The sequence below is a fragment of the Barbus barbus genome (genome assembly GCF_936440315.1).
Source record: "Barbus barbus genome assembly, chromosome: 24".
NCBI lineage: Eukaryota > Metazoa > Chordata > Actinopteri > Cypriniformes > Cyprinidae > Barbus > Barbus barbus.
In genome coordinates this window covers 18,277,400-18,295,280 of record NC_136752.1, presented here as the reverse complement: position 1 = coordinate 18,295,280, position 17,881 = coordinate 18,277,400, and the positions used below count along the sequence as shown (strand labels likewise).

Below are 17,881 nucleotides of genomic sequence, written 5' to 3'. Positions count from 1 at the left end.
ACTGCCATGTTCAATCAATTTAATGCATCCTTGCTAAATATATTAATTTCCTCTTTAGAAAAATGTGTGACCCTACTTGTGAATTGTAGCGTGTACTATTATATTTAATAAATAATATCTTCCAATTATCCTTCTATTCCAGGAGTCGTATGTTTGGAAGATGTATCAGGAGAGATGCTGGGATTTCTTCCCTGCTGGAGACTGTTTCCGGAAGCAATACGAGGACCAGCTGGGCTAGAGGACATGTTGTCCTCAGTCCTAATATGAGAGAACCTATATGAGGCTCTTAATCTCCACACGGATTTTAGGACCTCGTACAGGTTGGACACAACATCCTAAACTAGCTCTCATCATATCCTGCTCACTAATTCATCCAATCAAAACAACCTCAATCGTTTCTACACCAGAAATGACAGCAACATACTGAAAACTCATTGTGATCGAGCCAAAAATGTGAACTCAAGTGCAGCATTGAGAAAAAAAAACTACCAAAAAAGAAAAAAAAAAACATGTAGCACACATTGCCAAATTAAGACACAAAGCCATGTTTGATTAAAAAAACATGCGAAAATGCCTCATTTGCTTAACTCACAAATGCACACAAACTTGTGAGATGTTAACATATGTATGTTTTTGATGTTGAATGAACGTCTACACAAATATGCACAAGAATACCTTCTTAGTATTCAATGAGTGCCAAACACAATCTCTGCCTGTTTGATTTAAAAACAAAACAAAAAAAGACTGAAGAATGTGCAATGCCTTTAAGGACGGTAACCTAACTGATGGAATGAGAAATATAACGATCACCTGCTTCAGTCCACTAGATGTTTCTCATTAAGAAAAGTGCCTTATGACAAGAGACTATGCAAAAATGTTGTTCCTGCCCGTATGTTTTGCTATTTGCAGTTTAGTTGAGACTATCACTGACTGTCTCACCTGGGTTAGTAGTTTTGTAGCTTTAGTTGACGTTTGTTCATGAGTAAAGATTACACAGCTTTTTTAATGTTTGGTTAAGGTTAAATAACTGAAATCGTGTCTGCCTGATCATTTATGAAGTATGATTGCAAAACAATGGGAATCTACATTGAAGGAAAAAACAACTACATTTATTGAACAGAAGTCAATACACTAAACCGCTACTGTATGGCCATTTGTATGTATGTAATAGCTTTGGTGCTTTGCATTTGTTTTGAGCAGGAGGAATGAAAATAAAGTAGCTAATGCAATAAATCCAAGCTGGTCATAGCTGCTTTTAATCGGAGTCAAGTGATGAGTGAGAATATGATGGGTCTGAAAACTGTTACACAGCATTACATCACTTTTATGAGTAGTACATTAATGAAGCATTTTATATTCCACTTGACTGAATTAGCCTTGGCTATTAGAAGACTTAATGAAGTGTCACGGTATGATGTTCACGTCCGCACAGAAGTAACGCTATGTCAGCATTAGCAAAGCTGCATGTGCTGATTTAATCCACAGCCGTGTCAGTCAGCTCTGGGATCACGAGATCATGCTGTCCAGCCAGTCCTCCAGATCCTCCTCTGTCACTTCCTGCCTCGTAGGTTTAGCTTCACTTTCCACTTCTGGCTTCGTCTCTTTCATATAAAGCATTTGATCTTTTCTATCTTCTTCTCCTGAACCGGTTGAGGTGAGAAAATCACATTTTTACATCAGAAACTACTTTGAAACTTCACTTGCAAAAGCTACAAGACTGATGTAGAAAACTAGACTCAAGCTAACGTTTTAAACCAGTAGTTTAAAAAGTACCTAAATACACAAGTATTTAAGGATTACATAAATAATTTGTATAAATATTGTATAAACATTATGCAATTATAGCATTTATCTGGAATTTTACAATAGATATACAAATAACATATATTATCTATAAATATGCTGAATTTTCAGTCTTCTGTGTCACATGATCCTTCAGAAATTATTCTAATATGCTGATTTGGTGCTCCAGAAACGTTTCTTGTCAATGTTGAAAACATTTTCGCTGCTTAATTTGTGGAAATAGTTTTGATTAAGATAATGTGTCAATGTGTAATAATGTCTCAAAAAAAAACTATTTAAAAAGTGTAATTATTTACTGTATAAACAGTGACAAAAAGCAGCATTCAACTACATACTAAAAAAGAAGCAGTGATTAAAATGATTCTGTTATTCAGATTGATCAGTGAATTGATTTACCTCAACTGTCTCACTTAAATGAGTCTGATTTACAAACACTGCTTATGTAGCTTATTATTGTAAATTACGACTAATACTAATTTTAGTTAGTTAAATTATACCCTGACACTGTTTAACAAAAAAACGTATACCGACCTTGTGTTGGGCTGTTTAGCACATCGTCTGTTGTAGTGTGGGATTCAACTGAAGTAATTTCTGTGAAGTTGAGGAGATGGTCGAGCTCCTGGTCAGCATCATCTGTGGCAGGCGGGACGGCTGTGGAGACCCTGAGAGACGTTGTGGTACCTGGAACAGGCTTTACACTGCAGGAAACACCCAGGCCTGCCTCTCGGCCTGCCTGAGGAGCTTTCAATCCAGCTGTCACGGACGGAAGTTCAACAGGAGTCGTCACCTGAAACATATTGAAATGCTAGCACATTCTTCACTGGTACTAGTAAGTATTTCATAGTATTCCAACAAGAAAATCAACTGATCAACCTGCACAAGCTCAGCCTCCAGGTTCAGTCTTGTGTGCAGTGGAAGCTCTTGAAGTGACTGAGTTAAAGCTGGTAGGTCTATAAACAGAGCTGGAATCTGAAGAAATCACAATCAACCATGAGAACATACTTCCTTAAACAACAGTATTTCAATGACTGCAGTGCAAAACATGCAAGTGAATACTTAAGAACTTGTGGAATGACTGATCATGCACCTGATTTTTTGCTAGCGAGTCCATCTCCCAGTCCTTCTCATCAGAGAACCTGAACTGTGTAAACGAGTCCCCTGAAACAGATAAGCAGGTAATATATACATTTACATATCACTTAGAGTTAAATCAAAGTACATATGAGTCACCAGGTAATGTATTAGTTTCTCTTTGACACTTTCAGGAAGCTTCGATGTAATTCTTTATTTCAGTGAAATTACTGATGTGCCACTTTTACTGATTTTATTATTTTTTATTTACATAATATTTTTTATTTTACATTATGAATAAAGTACAAATTAACATTTGTTATAACTATTTGACAGTTTATTTATTTTATTCATATTAATTCATTATTTTATAAATTGTATTAATATTAAATATGAAAATTACATCAATGATAATAAATTTTTAGGTTTAATTACATTTCTAAAATCAATATTATATAATCGCATTGTGTACAAATGCTATTCGTATACTATTACAGTATTTATCTTAAATTAGTTTTTATTTTTATATGTTCAATTTTAGTTTTATTTTAAGTTCTCTTAATTATGTACTATTGGCATTTTTTTTTTAATACTACTTTTGGTCACACTTTATATTAGGTGGCCTTAACTACTATGTACTTACATCAAAAAATAAGTACAATGTACTTATTGTGTTCATATTGTATTGCAAAACACTTTTGCTGCTATTGAGGAGGGATACGGGTAAGATTAGGGACAGGTTTGGAGGTATGGGTAGGTGTAAGGGATGGGTTAATAGTGTATTTATAAATGTAATTACAGAAATTAATTACAGATGTAATTACATATAGGTATTTTTTAAATATAAGTACAATGTAAAAACATGTACATACACAATAAGTGCATTGTACTAAATTATTAATTTAAATGCAAGTACATAGTAGTTAAAGCCACCTAATATAAAGTGGGACCCTACTTTTAATTTCAGTTTTAGCATTTGCAATTTTAGTACTTGAACTATTTATTTGTTTATTTTTGTTGGCAAGGTAAGGTTTAAAATTTCGTTTTGGTTTATTTCATATTTGTTTTAAGTTTCTTTAAATTAACAAAACATTTGCAATAGTTTGCATTAACAATAACCACTGTACTACACCCTGTATTGCTGTGACAAGCATCAATCATATCTACTGTATGAGTATGACTTAGTTTTCAAGCCTCTTAGTTCAACCCTTAGCCAAGAAATACAAATCTCACATCTCCATATTGTAAACACTCAGTTCTCTGCGCACCTTCACAGCAGCAGCTCAACGTGTCATCTTTTGAAGTCATTTTCACCTTGACACAAGCAGCGTGAATTCTGAGGCGGCAGCAAGTTGGGACAGCTGAAGAAAGAAGCCGTGGGTCTGTCACGCACAGCTGTCCCAACCAGAATACTCAGTGCCTCCCACCTTAGAAACGCTCTTTCACTAAAGACACTTGCCAGCTGCTGTTGGCCAGACCGACACGGATGACACAGAGCAGGGTCTCAAGGTCCTTCTTCAAAAGAGCACTTCAGAAGCATTCTGCCATTTCATATAATGTGTTAAAAAGATGAACAGCTGCAACTAAAAACAACAACATGCTACTATTAAAGTTTTTGTCTATCTAGCATCCCACTGACTCAGAAGCGACGTCACAGGAAACAAGATTCCTGCTAAAGCTGAGCAGGCTGCCAAGTATGCAGTGCTTGATGTCATGAGTGTAGAAACGCTGTGATGAGTGGGCTGTGGAGCTGCAGACAGGAGATGCCATCCAGGCAATTTCATCATGTTTCCTTTACTGGCAGTGACAGCGCCATGGAAACTGCTGCCATAACAATAAGCAAAGGTCCTGTCAGCATGGGCAACGAGGGGCAGCGTAGCTTTAGCGGAGCAAGTAGTGTGTCTAGTGAATATAACAAACCAGCTGTATGTGATGCAAAAATTAGTAGGGATGCAAAAATAAAGAGCGTGTTGGACCAAGAGCCAATGATTATGTTATGTCTGATAAACAATATAACTGAGTATTATTGAAGGAATACAGATGAAGGAATGCTGATATTCAGTACTTACAGAATGACTGCAGGCATATTTCTTCTTTCATACAAAATTTGAATAAAATGAATGCTCCTGTGCATAATTTTCAAATACTTTCTCTCAGTTTAACAAGCAGAGACTATAATCAATTAAAAGCAATTTATTCAATTATTTACTCACTTCTGCAGGATCATCCTAGGTCATATTTCACTCCAAAATCAAAAGTAAAAATTACATTTGTTGCATTAAGAAATATGTCTTACAGGAATGTGAATCAAATGCTGTGAATCATCATGTTTTTCATTTTTAAAAAAATTGTTCATTTCACTTTCACTTTTCAAACTGGAATTTATTAAATTTATTAGAGGTAACAAACTATTTGTGACCCAGGACCACAAAACCAGTCATAAGGGTCAATTTTATGAAAGTTTTGGCATAAAAGAAAAATCGATAATTTTGACCCATACAATGTATTGTTGTGCAGCACTTTGGTCGGCCTTGTCTCGTGCATAAATGTGCTCTACAAATAAAACTGAACTTGAACTAAACTGTATATCATTTTATAAACAATTAAAATTTTCATTAAAGTAAAATCATTTGGAATATGGATTAAGATAATTGGCCAGTGACTACGGTGGCCCAGTAGTGCACAACAGAATGAAATCGTCACAACACAAAAGACTAATTTCATTGTGTTTGGCTAATTTTGCTGTTTGTTTCTGTTGTGTTGTTCTAATTTCGTTGTGTTGTGGCTTCTTTCTGTTGTGGCTTGTTTCCACTGTTTTGTGAGAATTATGTTGTGTTTTGGAGATTTTTTTGTTTTGTGAACTACCGGGCCACTGTACTACTGCTTTTTTGATATGCGACCCTGGGCCACAAAACCAGTCTAGCTCGCAGATAGGATTTTAGTCTGATGATCAATCCTCCGCGTTTCCTGCGTCTTCTCTGACGCTTTCTAGGGATGATGTCAAGAGGCCATCGATGAAGAAAATGCGGATAGTCTCGTGTAATAGTCCTGTGTGGGATATCCACGAACTTTCCCAGATTTGTTTCAGAGACAACCATACAACAACTACGTATGTCCAGGAGTGATTGACGATCATAAGTGAGAGTCTCAATATACAGTTTAAATGTTACATTTAAAAATATTGAATCTTTTTAAAATATTGAAATTGTTCAACTTAAGTAACTATTTTCAAACATGAATTAAGCTGAATTCAGTTCACATACAATAAGAAATAAATAGGCTACCTCACACAAAACTAGTGTACGATATTGTATAGTGCACAGATGGCTTGAAGCTGCTTCCAATGCTGGCCTAGTCCAAAAAATTATTTGGTCGATATCGACAATGTGCATCCCTACTTTTTACAGAACCTGATAGCAAATACGCAATAAACAGGTAAAAATGGCTGATGTGAATGAAACATAAGAGTACAGTAGCATCTCTGGTGCAGTGCTGGCATAATGTCAGTGTGGCAGATGTGTGTCTCTCTGCAGGCTGGCTGGCGTCCTCTGAACGAGGGAGAGCAGCGGCACAGGAAGTAGCGCTACAAGTACAGGTAATTTCCTCCCAGAGAGTGGCATCATGTATGCAGCCTGCCAAACCAAATCTGGCCATCGTTCTTTGCTTTTTCAAAAGCCCTATAAAACACTGACATCAGGACCATGGAATGCTGTGGACCTATAAGCCCAACAGTATTAAAAAGAGCACAGGCCATCCACTGCTAGTCATTAAATGCCACTTAATGCAGGGAGGCTACAGCCCTTTGGAAGAAGCTGCTATTTTCCTTTGTCGTCACAGCTCTTGAGCAAATCATTGCTAAGCCAATTAACACAAAGCAACTCCATAACGAACTGAACTATCAAAATAAATCAGTCTGTGATGATTGCAATTTAAACATTTCAAACCGAAAATTCCAAACAATAAGACTATTATTTACTATACGCCTCAACACCGCTGTCATGCAATTTCCTATTAGTGTCTAGACTTGAAAGGAAAAACTTTGTGCAGCTCACACACTTGGTTCTTTTGAAAACACATCTTTAAATGTGACATTTGTGAGAAATATGTGAAAATGTCTTCCTTCAAATCATTAAAAGTCTAAGCTGTGCTTTCGTTTCTGATCAGTTAGTGGGATACTGAACAAACGGTTGTGTAACCTTCAAATCATTATGTTTATAAAGTGGTCTGAGCTTCCTAAACCTGAAACGGAGATAAATCATAGTTTAACTGACTGGAACTAGAGCCTGCTAATGATATGGCATCAACAAGGCAGAAAGAACAAATCAACTCTCATTTTGAAATTGTGAAAGTCGATGTTGAATCAGTGATCATCAGGCAAAGAGTCTCATTAGAGATGAGTTTTCCACTCTCACAGGCACTCAATAGCTTCTCAACAGATGAGTGCCTAATGCTCTGTATTAATCTATTTTAATTCATTAATTCCCTATTTATTTGTGGATCCACCTCCCCATATGTCACTATAGTCCTGGCCCTCGAAGCGGCAGGGCCCCGTGCAGTAATGGGTATGAGAGCAGGGCTCCAGTGTGAAGGATGCTAGTTATTCAAAAGCACATCTCTTCTCAGGAGACCAGCATCTGACCTTGAGGTGTGAAACGGCATCTGAGTCATAATGACACAACCCCTGCAATGAACGAAAGTCTGTGAAAGGGCATCTCATATATCCATGCAGAAATAAGCCACCAGGCCCTCTGCCCCTTCACCAGGAAGAGCAGAGCTTATTCAGAGTCCTTTTCTGAATCCAACTTGACCTACATTACACAGGCAGCAGTATTTGTCTTTCATGTTTACATTTTTATCTAAGCATAAAAGCCACTCTAAGTTACATAACTCTCATTGTGTCTGTGTGTGTGCACTTTCTACAAGTGGGGCCTGTGTTGCAGCTGGGTCGTTGGGCTGAACAGATCATCAGGTTAGCAGACAGCTGTGGCTCATCTTAATAGAGATTTAGAAGAGTAATTTATTTGAATCAACCACTCAATGCACTACTCTTGATCAGAGGAGGTGGTTTTCCCAATGATGAACACAGAGAAAACATCTCAACAAGGAGAAGCACCTTCAGAAACAACTATGGGAAAATGCATGTCAACAACAAGAGGAGAAAAATATTATAGAAATGATAATATTATAATGTTATGAACATTTTCTGTATAGTAAGAGTATGTCATATAGTAATGGAGGCTACTAGAGATTTTACACACACACACAATATACTATAATATATATATATATATAAAATCTTTTAAAGATTACATTTTTTAATTTAATAATTTAATGAGCCAAGTCAGTAAGTTTTAGCCTAATACAATAACTAACTAGGATGTTTGGGAAAACATAAATCCTCTTCAGCTCAAAATGACCATGACATGACACGAGGGTTAAATAATACATTTATTTAATTTTTTTTTTAATACAATTTTATGCCCTATTTTTTCATTTTGATTGTTTTTATTCACATAAACCACTTTGAATTACCATTGTTTATTGAAATGTGTTATATAAAAAACTTGCCATAAATCATTTTATTGCTAATAAAATAATGTATTTGCTTTTATTTTTTTAAATAATAAATTTGTTGTAAACATTTGATGTATACTTTATAACTGTGACTTGATAACAACACTGTTTTGGATCATTCAAAACCAAAATACATATTTTGGACTGCAATCAATTTCAAGAAAGATCTAAATGAGTGTACCAAACATCTTGAAATATTTCTCTTTCATCTCTTATGATAGACTTCCCAATCCAGAATTCAAATTACAGAGGAATAAACTGAGGCATTTCAACGACAACGCCCATTAAAAACATCCACTTCCAACCAAATACCAAAGGACTTCATGCCCCAAATATCAACACTGCCCCAAATAATGCATCTCTGGGCAAAGATGAACTTGAAGGGACAATCAGGGGACCATTTCCTGGCAGCATTATAAAACAGGTTCACTGGGGACATAATATTAGACCATTCAGGCTATTTAGAACTAAAAGCTATCATTACACAACCATATTTATGCAGAAGTGTCACTTGAACCTTTAACCTGTAAATACAATTTGAAAAAACCTGCCACATTTCAGTGATGTGACAAAAGGGAACAATCGTCTCTCTACCACAGGAAACTCACAAGGAGTAAGTTATGGTGGACAGATGAAAAGATAGGGAAAGCCAATATGGAAATTATTAGAAATAAGTGGCCTCTGTTGCACTTCCCAAACTTCATAAAGGTGTCTGGAGGATACAAAATGGTTTAAAATAATGAGCCTCATGCAAATTGCACAGGTGTTATGGTAACAACAGCAGAGAGAGAAAAAGGGCGAGTGAAGAGAGAGAGTCATTAACACAGTGGTTGTTACTGTTACACATTATTGCAGAGATGACATTCTGATACTCCGTGTGGGTGCAAACACACACCCCCGCATCATAATTACTGTCCAATGCTTCATGCAGGGACTATAGTCACAGCATGTGTGTGATCAAAAACACTGGCACACAGCGTGGGTGCTGAGCATTTAAGGGAAGACAGATCCAGTATTCCTTCAGAAACACCAGTTCGTGCTGGAAAAAATAAACAGGATTTATGTGATCATACTAAGCAGCAGGCTGAATTCAACATGCCTTTTGAAAAAGCATAACGTCTATACAGGCTTGACGAAATGCTGTAGCTACACATTTCAAGTACGATCTCTTCTGTGGCACACAGGCTTGAATCAACTAGGCTCGTATTCAGAAAAAACAAGGTGTAAAATTAATATCCTAACTATTAGGGGTGGGCGATATTACCAAAACCTAATATCACAATATGAGTAATTTTACTTCACGGTAATGATATATATCAAGTAATATTTGCTTTGAATAAAGTCTTTACGATATCAAAATGTTTGATTCTATACAAATTTCATAATTCTTGTCATCAGTGTCAATATCACAAAAAAAAATATTTTAGCCTAAATAAAAAAACAAAACAAAAAAAACCCTCAAGCTCACTTGAGACAAGTAAACAGTGATTAAACAAGAATAATAAAAAAACGAATTGCAAGCAACAGGAGGATGAAATAAACTACAGTAGAACAAATAAATGAGAAATGCCACATACATTGTATAAAGTAATCAAATACATAAACACTATGTTCTTCACTGTGTAAATTAAATGTAGCCTATATTTCTTATTAAAGTTCCAAAAGTGATTTAGTCAAGAGCAGCGAGTGATTTTCCCTCTTTTGTTGTTTGATTAATATGAATGACAGACAGCAGGAATATTAGACTGCTGTCACTTTAAGAGCTGCCCGGATCCAATATACTGTTACACGTGCTTTCTTTCTCAGCTGCTTTCTTTCAATTAAGTGAAAATTATTGTGTTTACGAGGATACTTGCAAAGACGGGCATTTTGACACATGTAAGTGTGTGTATTTAACTATCCTCTTTCGATGCTGATTGCTTTTCAACGGCTTAAAATCATTTGTTTTAAAACCACAACGCTTAAAAACGCGTACAAACTATACATTTTCATGACCACATAGCACAGGAACGCATGAGCGTGTAACTGCGATAGATACAAAAAATTTTTACCGGTTAATCGTGTCTACCCGTATATCGCCCACCCTTACTACCAATCATAAGAAAAGTATATTTAGCAAGTTGCATTTCAATGGCAGCGTTTGTGCAAGATAAGACTGCTGCTTTCCAACAAGAGCTATAAAAAGAGAGACAATCTAGAGTGCTTTAGCCCGCCAGGGTGCAGTCATTTTTGGAGGGTCCAGCTGGTGAAACTGACAGTACCAGGGCCACAGGTGGGGACCCAAGGAACTGAAATAAAGGAGAGCACGTCAAAAGGGGAGGGGGGGGGGGGGCAGTTTCCTACAGGTGCAGTGTCATTGGTAATGAATTAGCATGTCTTTCCCTCTCTGCAGGGACACAGACACACTGAGGTGCAGTCAACAGCTAAACAAGGTCATGAAATTCAGGCAACGTTTAGTATTAATTCGCTGCTCTCACTGTCAAGTGTAACCCGACTATGTGGTGTGTAGGGCTGAGTTGTGTCTGCTGGCCATCTGAGACCCAGAGGAGACATACAATGTTACGGTAGACACACAGATGCAAGCAAACACAGCGGAGCTGTCACTGTATATCTATGCCATTCGTTATTAGTCCTCCTCCAGGGTATGTGATACGGCTCATATCCTCCATTATGATCTCATTATAATCAATAAACTTGGAGGCCTGGAAATCCTGCCCTACATGGCAATATCTTACATAAGCCATTTCCTGTCAACTTGACTGTACAACATGAACAAGTGATATTGTGCTGCTTCTGACAAAAAGGAAAAGTGTGAAAAGAAATGACCCTGAATTGGTCGATCTGTACTTAATCCCAGCTCAGACAACCCTTTCGCAAACCACCTTGCAAGGGCACAACAAACAGATTAATGGGGCTCACGCTTTCGTCGCTCAGCCCTTCAGTGTCCGGCACTCAATACAAACTTCATGTTTGTAATCTCTATTAACTGTAATCTGTTTCTTTTCATTGACCATTCAAGACTTCCTTTGATGGCCTGCGATGTAACTAATTATACCCATGCAGCTGTAAGAGCAAAATTACAGAGATCAAACCACGCTTCTATAGAGTCCAATCATCCAGATATTTTATAAGAAAATTAATTCAGGCTAACCTCAAAAAGCGATTTTTTTTAAAGATATTTAAAATATTTTTAAAGAAGGTTTCTTATGCTCATCATGGCATAAGAAAAATACAAAATACAGTAAAAACAGTAATATTGTGAAATTTGATTATAATTTAAAATGACAATTTTCTATTTTAATATATTTGAAAATGTAATTTATTCCTGTGATGGCAAAGCTGAATTCTCAGCAGCATTACTCCAGTCTTCAGTGTCACATGATGCTTCAGAAATCATTCGAATATGCTGCTTTACTGCTCAAGAAACATCTCTTATTATAATCAATGTTGAAAGCAAATGTAAATGTGCACACTGTACATCTTTACTTTCACGTTTGGATAAAATAATACATATAATTTCTTTCAAAACTTTACAACTTTTGAATGCTAGAATGATTAAAAAATGTAAAAGCACCTAAATGCTGAAATATATAATATTTTTATGTTAAAATACATTAATATGACTATTTAATACTATTAATTTGGCTGATTAATGGTAGATGAGATATTGATTTTTTATTCACTGAAAAATGTTTACTTCATGTTACAACCTTATCTTGATAACCAGACAATTAATCTAAAAAACTACTGGAGGAATATTTAAAAAAAACAAAAACAAAAAAAAAAAAAAAAATAGCTAGAAACCTCAATAGCTTGTAATATTTTACTTGACCATTTTTCTTTGATTTGAGCTGAAGTAGCTCCCACAGACATACCAAAAGGTCAAGAAATGACCCTCTCACGTCTGTATTTCCAGCTAACCCATCCTTTCCACCCACCTATTTGTTCTCAGCCATGCTATCTGTGTCAAAAGAGAGGAATTATTGCCTCCATTATGTTTTAGTGAGCATAATACCACCCCTTCACACACCCTGACTGTCTACTCTACAATATGAGGATAAACGGTATAACCTTCATCCCCTCACTTCTGCTTCGCTCGGCCCCCCGCTCTTCTCCTCTTCCTCCTCCCATTCTCGGTGTCTGCCTGTTGTTCACTGCCCCAAATCATGACGATCATCCCAGCCCAGTGGGAATGACCTCCTCCCAGCCATTCACATCTGTGTCTGCCACTGCATCCACAGGCAGCAGTACATATTCATCCAGCGAAACAGCAGCAGCAGCAGCATTTCCCCATCATCCTCCACCACAGAGACAATGAGATGCTTAACAATGAATGTTATGGACTTTAGTGTGGTTGTCACAACTTGAGCTTTATACTTTGATTCTTCCTTGATAAAAACCATCCAAAAACAATGGAGAACATGTTACTACTACTTTGAGGATTATATAACTTAAGATCGGGCTTGTGACTGGATGAAGAAGCAGCATCTAGACACACAATTCCTGGGAGTCTGCTAGAAAGGAAAAGGTTTGGGATGGGTGACAGTCTGACCAAGCCAGATCTGCAGATGGAGTGCAAGTGGTGAAAACAGTGAGTACTGAAGACTTATATTTTATATGATTGATAAAAAGACAAGTTAGTAAATTCTAGTGTCTGGCTGAATATTAAGTCAATATTATTAAAGAAAGACAACAGGTATCACTGACTGACATTCTCAAGAATTCATGGCTTCATTTTAAAGGTTTGAAAGAATTGTCAACATTTTCTCATCCACATGTTGTTTCAAACCTGTGGAACATAAAAGCAGACATTCTGTTTTTGGCCATACAAATGAGTTGAGGTGAGGGAGAAAAAATAATGATGTTTTCATTTTTGTGTGATAACAAAACAAACAAGTAAATAAACAACAGACATTGTTTTAATGATGCTCTGTTAAGAATATCCCAGAGTTACACTGAACTGATTTAAATGGATAGTAAAACAGTATTTGTGAAGATGATCAACGAAACAACAAAGAAAGCCTCTACTTATGGAAACTGAAGTGTAAAATGACTAAATAAATCAACATGTGCTATGATCTATAATAAATGTAATAAACATACACTTGTGTTATTTAATGCGATAGCTATCATAAACGGACCATTACCAACAATTTTGCATCTATTTAATATTGTTTTCATTTTCCAATCATTTAATACTTGTATAAATCAACATTTAGTTAATGTAATGTGACCAACAAAAGCTGTAAAAATGTTCATGGTACAAGGGATTAACTAATTATAAAAAAATTTAACCATTGTGTTAAATTAAATACAACTATATTAATTATAAATATTAGATCATAAATATTTGATCTGCATGCACTATTTTTTTAATTACCTGTAAATACAGATATGTATTACCTGTAAATACAATTTACTGCATTATGTTTAAAATACAGACTCTTTACCAAAACCAGAAATCAATGCAAAGCTAATCTGGCTGCGTTTACAACCTGCTTAAATATTCAACCACCTTAAAGGGGAAATTGTGCCCTCTTCTGAGGGAGCTCCACATCGTTTTCATCTGAAGGAGATCATTATTACCTTATATTACGAGATAACAACTACTACACTCTTCCTCATAGTGTTTTCAAACCAATGTGAGTTTCAGGTTCATTCTAAAAAAGAAAAAAAGAGCCCCAGTGCTTGACAGATGTAGTTTTCTCTACAGTGACAGCCTAAGAGATAGATCCGCTGGAGACCATAATTTGGCATGCACAATAACAGATCAGAGCAAGTCAACCGATAACAGCAATCTTGCTGCTGAATGCAAATTCATACCTTATAGAATACTGTTTTAGCCGTCTATACCTGTCTTACTGTATACTGTACTGAATGTGGTTTCTAGAATTGCATGAGGATTTCTTTACTCAAACTTACTGATTGAACACTAAAAACTACCCTGTGCAAGCACCTGCTATGAAGAAGAAACCCCATCTGCTAAAGAATCTGTTTCTCTTGTTATTTGCATAAAGCAATAAGGATGTAGGTGTAATTGCAAGTTACATGAGAATTATGGAAATGAACATGTCAAAAGTGAGCATAAAATTACTAAAAATGTTTTTTAAAGGAATGATAAAAACTGCGTCATCAAGTCGTTCCAAACCTGTAGGAATTTGAGGGTGACTAAATTATTTTCATTTTTAGGCACACCAACCCTTTAAAGAATGCAAATTAAATTATGATTTTGTGTTCATTTGTGTGAAAACTCAAGGGTAAGGGAAGGATGTTCCTCCACTTTATTCCACTCCCTGGTGAAAGCTGAATTACACTCATTTTGTACCTAATCAGTCCGTTACCACCACAGTCACTAATCAGAGCCTGCTGGCAGAATCATAATGAGATAAAGGACAGTACGTCGAGTATCGCAGGGGAGGTTGGGCAACTTTGAAAGACTGAACAAACCGGAACAGCCTTATGCCTATTTATAACTTAGCTAAAGTCATTATATTGCAATATTTGACTAAGAGGTGTGACTATATTTACCATATATCTCTTGCAAAGTCAAACAAAACATTTAAAGATATTTTTTCACGGTTAAAATATGAAAGACAGAAAAAATTCTTCTTCAAAGCAGTCAAACTAAAGCGCTGAATCATTTTAAAGTCTTATAATAAGCACCAACCTTCTTTTGTTGTTATGCTATGACAAACAAGTGTTGCTGCACAACCACATCATTTTGATGGAAAAGCTGTCCTACACAATTCCTGAAGTCATGGATACAATACTTGCTCTGGAGAACAGATACAAATTCCACCCACATTCACAGAGATCAGCGAGTTTGAACCTCTGATGACTAATCGCAAATGTGCAGGAAAAAAGGTGGAGAGCAGCAAAACAGATTAAGTGCTCCAGTTTTGTGTGGAGTACAACTTTAATGGTTTGGCCATAACAAACAGAAACAGACTGCTACTAACAAATGACATATCTGCCATGTTTGTTTGCACAGAGATGCAGGAGTGATATAGTCTTTCTCTTGCAATACCACAAGAGGCAGCGCAGTCCTACAGTACTTCACCGTCATAAAATTAGATGACACAAATATATCTCATGAATATCAATGTGGCTTTTGAGGAAGCAGATTAGGGAAATGAGAGGCAAATTGAGCAAAGAAAATTCCCTCAAGAGAACAGTGTAATGGAAACTTATTCTGCACTTACACAGGATTTAGGCTCATTAAACTAAAAGAACAAACGCCTCTGTGATGGTTCATTTTGAATAATTAAGACAGCTGTGTTAATGACCTGCCCTTGAACAAAATGTACACTTTCTGCATCAACATGACATAAAAAAAAAACTTGTATTGTTTTGGCTATGGGCATTTCCTGAATATCCATTACATTAATTACCATGGTTATTAAATAAAATAAATAGCGGGGTGGTGATGGCGCAGTGGATAAGACACATGCCTTTGATGTGAGAGGCCCGGGTTCGAATCCACTGTGAGACACCAATGTGGTCCTGAGCAAGACACTTAACCCCTAGTTGCTCCAGAGGCGTGCGACCTCTGACATATATAGCAATTGTAAGTCGCTTTGTATAAAAGCGTCAGCTAAATGAATAAATGTAAATTAAATTTTAAACTATTTGAACTTGCTTACACTATTACTCAAAAGTTTGAAGGCAATAAGATTTTTTTAATGTTTTAAAATAATTATCTTGTGCTCACTAAGGCTGCATTTATTTGTTCAAGTATACTACTGACAATTATTATTTCTTGGTAACTGTTTTCTATTTGAATATATTTTAAAATGTCATTTATTGCTGTGATGGCAAAGCTGCAGTTTCAGCAGCCATTACTGTAGTATTCAGTGTCAAACGATTCTTCAGAAATTATTTTAATATGCTGATTCAGTGCTCAAGAAACATTTCTTGTTGTCATAATATTAAAAACAGTTGTTCTGCTTTACATTTTTGTGGATATGTGATACACTCCTTGATGAATAGAAAGTTCAAGAAAACAGCAATTATGGGAAATAGAAATCTTTTGTAACATTATACAAATGTTTTGACTGTCACTTTTGGTTTTTGATTTTACACACTTGCTGAATAGAAGTATATTAATTTAGAATTAGAATATTAATTTAATAAAAACAATTAAAAAAACATACTGACTTCAAACTTCTCATTCAGGCAGCTTGAAATAAACCCGTGATTGGTAATGGTACTTTACTGTGCTATTTGTACACAAAACAAAAACTGTTGCTCATGAGATCCTCATGAGTCCTTCATTAATCCGATCCAACCGTGTAACAGAAATAGAGCTTTGCCCTTCTTGTTGCCCTTTCATATCTCAATAGCACACAGCAGGACAGCTGGTTAACACCATCGTTGTTCTACATTCATTTTGGTTTTGATCTCCTGCCTGCATGTGCTGTATCAGAGACACGGGGGGAAATATGACACAGATTTAAGTGGGTAGTAATGTCTTACCAGCTGAAGTGAGGAGGACATGATAGTCTGTGCCTCTCTGTGCAGGAACATCTTCAGTCATTTCTTCTTTCTCGGATTCCTCATAACGGTCCCAGTTGGGCTGCAGCTTTCGTCTAGAGAAGGTGTTGTCCTCCTCCTCTTGCTCAAAGTTTTCTTTGTTGTCATTGTCATCTTGGTTCTGGAAAGCGATCAGAAAAAAAGATGTCAGTGAGCAAGCATGACACAATACAATTGTTTTACTCTGACAGTCTATTAGAAACATGAAAACTTAAAAAAAAAAAAAAAGTTAACCACCACCAACACAATGTTGTACAATAATGTTACGTTACGTTAATACCATAAATTGATTATTTACCAAATTAAACTCATTAAAACAGCGTAGGAGTCTCTCTGAATGCATGTCACTTTATTTAATTTTCATATATTTCATATTTATTTTTCTGCCATTTGTGTCTAATACCAAGTTAGCAGAGTTTTATAGTAAAAATATCCGGAATTATGGTTGCCATGGCGATTTTTTATGGGTAGCACTTACTCGTCGAAAATCTGCTGGAGGTCCAAACTCTCGCCCTCTTCCTCTACGATGATCCCGTTTGCCTCTTCCACGATGGTGGTGGCCTCCTCTTCCGCGACCCCGGTGCTCTCCCGAACTGCCGGTCTCAGCATCACCTCCACCTCCACCTCCTCTTTTCCAATACCCGCCGCGTCCCCGACTGCGTCTGCTTTCCATAACGGAACATGAAAATTAGAACTAATGCCGAGACTGTAATCGTGTAACACCACAACCGTTGTTACACTTAAAAGAGAACCCTTTTTAATGGGGAAACGTTCCGCCCGTTCAACTAGTTCCGATTACCAAGAAATACATGGGAGTTTATCAATTGACAAATGTGCATCAAATCCAAAGTTGGGAAAACAGTATGAGTATGAGTAGCATTAAAAGCAGTAGAAGCAGCGG

General features: G+C 36.4%; 2 protein-coding genes across 2 annotated transcripts in view; one reads left to right on the top strand and one right to left on the bottom strand.

Annotated features, from left to right (window-relative positions):
- The window catches only part of LOC306843484 (ryanodine receptor 3-like), a gene marked incomplete at its 5' end in the record, with an annotated part of 110,689 nt that extends 109,462 nt beyond the window's left edge, over positions 1 to 1,227 (top strand). Inside the window, one exon of the mRNA XM_079375010.1 lies at positions 143 to 1,227. Coding sequence (XP_079231136.1) covers positions 143 to 238 — 96 coding nt within the window. The 3' untranslated portion in view covers positions 239 to 1,227. The remainder of the gene's footprint in view (positions 1 to 142) is intronic.
- LOC306843592 (uncharacterized protein) lies at positions 1,040 to 17,820 on the bottom strand. Its single transcript, XM_079375131.1, has 6 exons — positions 17,459 to 17,820; positions 16,924 to 17,101; positions 2,891 to 2,961; positions 2,677 to 2,772; positions 2,331 to 2,590; positions 1,040 to 1,640 (listed from the first exon to the last, which is right to left on the bottom strand). The coding sequence occupies exons 1-6, from the start codon at positions 17,651 to 17,653 to the stop codon at positions 1,628 to 1,630; spliced, it is 813 nt and encodes a 270-aa protein (XP_079231257.1). The 5' UTR covers positions 17,654 to 17,820; the 3' UTR covers positions 1,040 to 1,627.
- Positions 17,821 to 17,881: the final 61 nt, after the last annotated feature.

What these genes read in the sequence shown, in the direction of transcription:
- LOC306843592 (XM_079375131.1), bottom strand. Translation starts at nt 17,653, where the DNA reads ATGGAAAGCAGACGCAGTCGGGGACGCGGCGGGTATTGGAAAAGAGGA. An exon ending in ACTCGCTAGCAAAAAATCAG is followed by an intron (nt 2,773 to 2,890) that starts GTGCATGATCAG and finishes TGATTTCTTCAG; the next exon opens with ATTCCAGCTCTGTTTATAGA. An exon ending in TGGAGGCTGAGCTTGTGCAG is followed by an intron (nt 2,591 to 2,676) that starts GTTGATCAGTTG and finishes AATATGTTTCAG; the next exon opens with GTGACGACTCCTGTTGAACT.